Genomic DNA, 4,150 nt, shown 5'->3' with positions numbered 1-4,150 from the left:
CCCCTCTTCCCCTTGACCTCCTGAATTTGGGGGACCAAATTGTGCCGCACAGTGCCATGGAACGGCAACAAAGTTCGGAATTCCATCGTTCCCCGGGATCATCGTTATTTAAGGAAAACGTCGCGGATCGTGGAACCCTTCCACAACCAGCAACTGACGACAGGGATGTCGAACGGGAACGGGAACGCGCTGCTCAGGAAGTGGCTTTCGAACGCGACTATATAATCGTAGAAAAGAGGGCCGTGGAAGTGAATGCGTTTGCTGATGAGCTGGCCGCAAGTCCACGTATACGGCAACAGGGCCAAGGGTTGGCGCGTCCGGCCGCGGGAGTCATGCCGCGGCGTGCTACCACCGCTGCTCACTCACCGAATCCCTCGCAAAACGCCTCCTCCCGTGCCTTGCAATTGGTTACTGGGAGGCCGCGAGCAGACTCCAATCACAATCGGCAGAGTTCGTACGAACGGAGATACGGCCCGAGCCCTAACTCTGCAACCTCCGCGATCTCCAAAGCATTGAATATGGCCAGCGGGCGGTTGTTTGGTGTTGGATTTTCTCCCCCGTTAACCGTAACGAAAGGCGGAAGATCCCCACCACTAGCATACAACCCTTTCCCCGTGTATCCACTTAGCCCCCAAGGTAACCTAGTCGTTGTCGGAGACGGAGCTAAGACGCAAATCGCTCTCGACGAGGATACGAAAACAGTCCAGATTATCGAAGAATGTGCGACACGGAGCGACGTTGTTTATGGATTTGCGGAAGTCAAATACAAACAGTTGATACCCCTGGCTCCGTCTATGCAGCCTGCAACAGCTATTCACCCCGGTACCGTTTCTCCAGATATGGAAGTTGATCCTTCCCAGTCAACCGACGGTGGACTCACTACCGACGCCATTGTGACCCTTTCCCAGGAGGCCCTGGTTCTCTACGTTAAAGCCCTCTCCCTGCTTGCAAAATCGATGGATATTGCTGGTGCATGGTGGGCGCGAAAGAACACTGGGGAAGTTGTTGGCATTAGCGGTGGTTCATCTTCGAGTTCGGGGAACAACAATAACGGCAATGGTAATACAAACCCCACCGTTGGTGCCAGGGTGAATAACGTCGTGCAGTGGGTCCGAAACCGCTTCAATGAGGTTCTGGAGAAGGCAGAGTTTGTGAGGCTAAAGCTTTTGGAGGCCCAGAAGCGGCTTCCTACTGATCATCCCTCACACCCAAGTAACAACGGTAACCATTCGTATGGATCCGATGCAGGACTGGGACTGGGGACATCTGTTGATCAGATCGTCGTGAGCTCCGGGATCACTGCGGAGAAGCTTATATATGACCGCGCGCTCGAGATGAGTCGAACTGCTGCCATTAATGAGCTGACGGGCGAGGATTTGCCTGGGTGTGAAATTGCGTATGTCACTGCTATCAGGATGCTGGAGGCTATTTTGGAAAATGATGAGGAAGTGCTGTCGAAGGGACCTGGTCAGGGTGAGAAAGCCGGTATGGCAAGTGGGGGCATTGATAATGAAGTTATCAATGGGGTGCAATTGGAAGATCGGCAGATTGTGGCTAAACGTGAGCTTTCTTCTTTCTTTCTTTCTTTCTTGCTTTCTTTTTGCTCTCTTGGTGTTTTCGATTCAAGTTCCCCGCTTTTGTCTTTCTTTCAATGGGATACCCGTTTCCCAACTAACTTCCCAATTACAGTCGTCGCCAGCATCCGCACTCGTCTCACAGACTTACGAAAGAAAATGGCCCTGATGACCAAAAGATCCTCCGCCCCGCCAGTTGTTCAAAGCAAAGTCACCGGCATATCGTCGCATCTTCGCAGACCTACTTCGCCCGTTGTCACCGCCTCCGCTTCACCACGGTGAGACGCGATCACAAGCCATCTCGGCTGGCTTCTCCTCTGTGCTTTTTCATTATATGCCTGTGTTCTGTGAGCTAGGCATGAAAGCAATGTGGCAGCAACTCAAGTACCGCGTACTTGTGTATGTATGTGTACTGGCTTTTGATCGCAGAGACGATACCATTAGATACCATTGATCGTGGTTTGTCGCCCCAAGTGAGCGTTTTGGTTGGAAAAGAAACCCTTTCCACCCTCTCTCTCCGTGAGATTCATCTTACTATTGGCTAGCCTCTCGCAGCCAAAAGTTTGAGCCGCGATTCCAATGCCAATCACATTCGTCCTCGTTTTTATTTCTATGGGATGAATACGAACAAATTAAGAATCTTGTGCCGCTGTCTCCCAGCCGCAAAGGGATTCCTTGCCCGTCCGTCAACTGCCCCGTCCCGTAGAATTTTTTTTTTTTTTTTTTTAATCTTTTCACCTTTTTTTTCTTTGCACTTGACGTTATTCATCCCTCTCCTCTACCTTATTTTTTGCCCATTGTTCTGACTTTCCTCATATATTCATGGCTATTCTATACCCCCCAGGTGTGCATGTTCCTAATCTTCTCCCTATCTCTCTCTCTCTCTCTTTTTTTTTCTTCTTCTTTTTCTTTTTAACCGCCTCCTTCTCTCTCAAGTGTGTTCTGGCGCTTTTCTTAACGTTAATTTCATTTAACACCTGGGAAACCAGCATCAAATCATGGATCATCAGTTGACTAATCTTTGGTGAGTTGGGAAACAATGCTTGTAACGGGTCTGCGGGGGGCTTGAGGGGATTTTCCTTTTTGCTCCTCTCCATCTTTTTTTTTTTTTTCCTGGGTATATATGGCTTGGTTTGCTGGCTTTGGTTTGTTTTGACTGCTTTACTATTTGACATTTCAACACACTCGAAAGTCAATTTATACCCTCGTTTTCTCTTTCTCTCCAATTTTTCCTTATCCCTTCCCCAAACCTCCCCTGCCTTCCCTTTTTTTATTGTGATTTTGTTTTTTTTTTCTTTTAAAAAAAAAAAAATTATCTTCACCGACCTACCCTCTTTGCAGATTGGAATGCGTAGGCGAATTGGCCACAGGTAGAAGGACTTGAAGGGCTTGGCTGATAGTTTCTGGGCGGCTGAGATTTCCTCGAGCTGGAGAATTATGGAGTTTCTTCCTTTCCCTTTCCCTTTCCATCCTTTTTTTTTTTTTTTTTTTTTTGGTTTATATGGCTAACTGGGCTTAGACGCGCCCGTTGTGGGAGGTTTACTTTTATTTATTTATTTAATATATACCAATACATATATTAACCCTTTGAAAAGAAAAGAAAAGAAAACATTTGGTTGTGGTGGATTCGTACAAGTTCCTCTATGGATTGGATATATTCATTTTGTTGTATCCCCCTACTACTGGCGCTCACTCAATCGCCGCTTTCACACACTCTGATATCAGTACGCTGTTTGGACTTTAAGAAAAAGGAAAGTTAAGAGGGATGCGTTAATCTTCACCCACAGTTGAAGAAACATACCCCAACGGAAGGCCTTCTTGCACACAATACAAAGTCTTTTTATCTTTTACTGACATTCTATTCAGCTGATTTGATTGATTGATTTATGCTGCAGCTTCTTCTCGCATGTCTGCCCTTCAACCAGCAATAATCCACTGCCACGCATGCAGCAATTCCATTACAGATGGGCCGAAGGACAAACGCAATGGAAAATGAAAAAAAAAAAAAAAAAAAAAAGTAAATAATTCACTAATTTGACACTGGGGTTTGATCTGAGGACCATATCAGTGAACACTTGTCTGTCTCACTAATACTACGCGGTACCTTTACTGAATGGCCCTTTTCCCGCATCAACTTTGCTTCAGGCTCAGGTAGCAGGAGACAAGTGTAATAATAATAGTAATAAAGAATGATAATAACCATGAAGCTTGGAGAGAGTTGCACGTTCTAGAAACCAACGCCTGTTTCTAGCGCTAGCTCTGTGGGGTTGGTTTCGTTTTTCGGTGCTCCAGATCGTTAAAAGGCTTTCCCCAACCTGCTTCCTCCCCCACTTTACACCGGTTGTGGCGAACAATAATGAATGGGGTTGCTGGCGATTCGCCTATGTGGTCACCTCCTGGTTTCATACTGCACCTTTTTTTTTTTTGGCTTGAGTCTCCTTTTTTTTATTCCCTCCTTGGTATCAGTGGTGAACGGTGAAATGATGCACAGGCCAAGCTCTGGGAGCGAGCTCATCATTGAGAAAATGGCCCATTGATTGCTTTAAAGCTTGCATGGCGTAACAGATAGCTACCCT

At 46.7% G+C, this 4,150-nt stretch overlaps 1 protein-coding gene across 1 annotated transcript in view; it reads left to right on the top strand.

The window, feature by feature from the left end:
* HCAG_07089 (conserved hypothetical protein) overlaps positions 1 to 2,119 on the top strand; it is a gene marked incomplete at both ends in the record, with an annotated part of 3,572 nt that extends 1,453 nt beyond the window's left edge. The window contains 4 exons of the mRNA XM_001537617.1: positions 53 to 1,560; positions 1,690 to 1,852; positions 1,931 to 1,977; positions 2,019 to 2,119. Coding sequence (XP_001537667.1) covers positions 53 to 1,560; positions 1,690 to 1,852; positions 1,931 to 1,977; positions 2,019 to 2,119 — 1,819 coding nt within the window. The remainder of the gene's footprint in view (positions 1 to 52; positions 1,561 to 1,689; positions 1,853 to 1,930; positions 1,978 to 2,018) is intronic.
* Between the last annotated feature and the right edge of the window lie 2,031 nt (positions 2,120 to 4,150).

Source organism: Histoplasma capsulatum, genomic scaffold, assembly GCF_000149585.1.
Source record: "Histoplasma capsulatum NAm1 scaffold_8 genomic scaffold, whole genome shotgun sequence".
NCBI classification, from domain to species: Eukaryota; Fungi; Ascomycota; class Eurotiomycetes; order Onygenales; family Ajellomycetaceae; genus Histoplasma; species Histoplasma mississippiense.
Note: the sequence above shows the minus strand (reverse complement) of the source record. Positions and strands in the feature narration are given on the sequence as shown.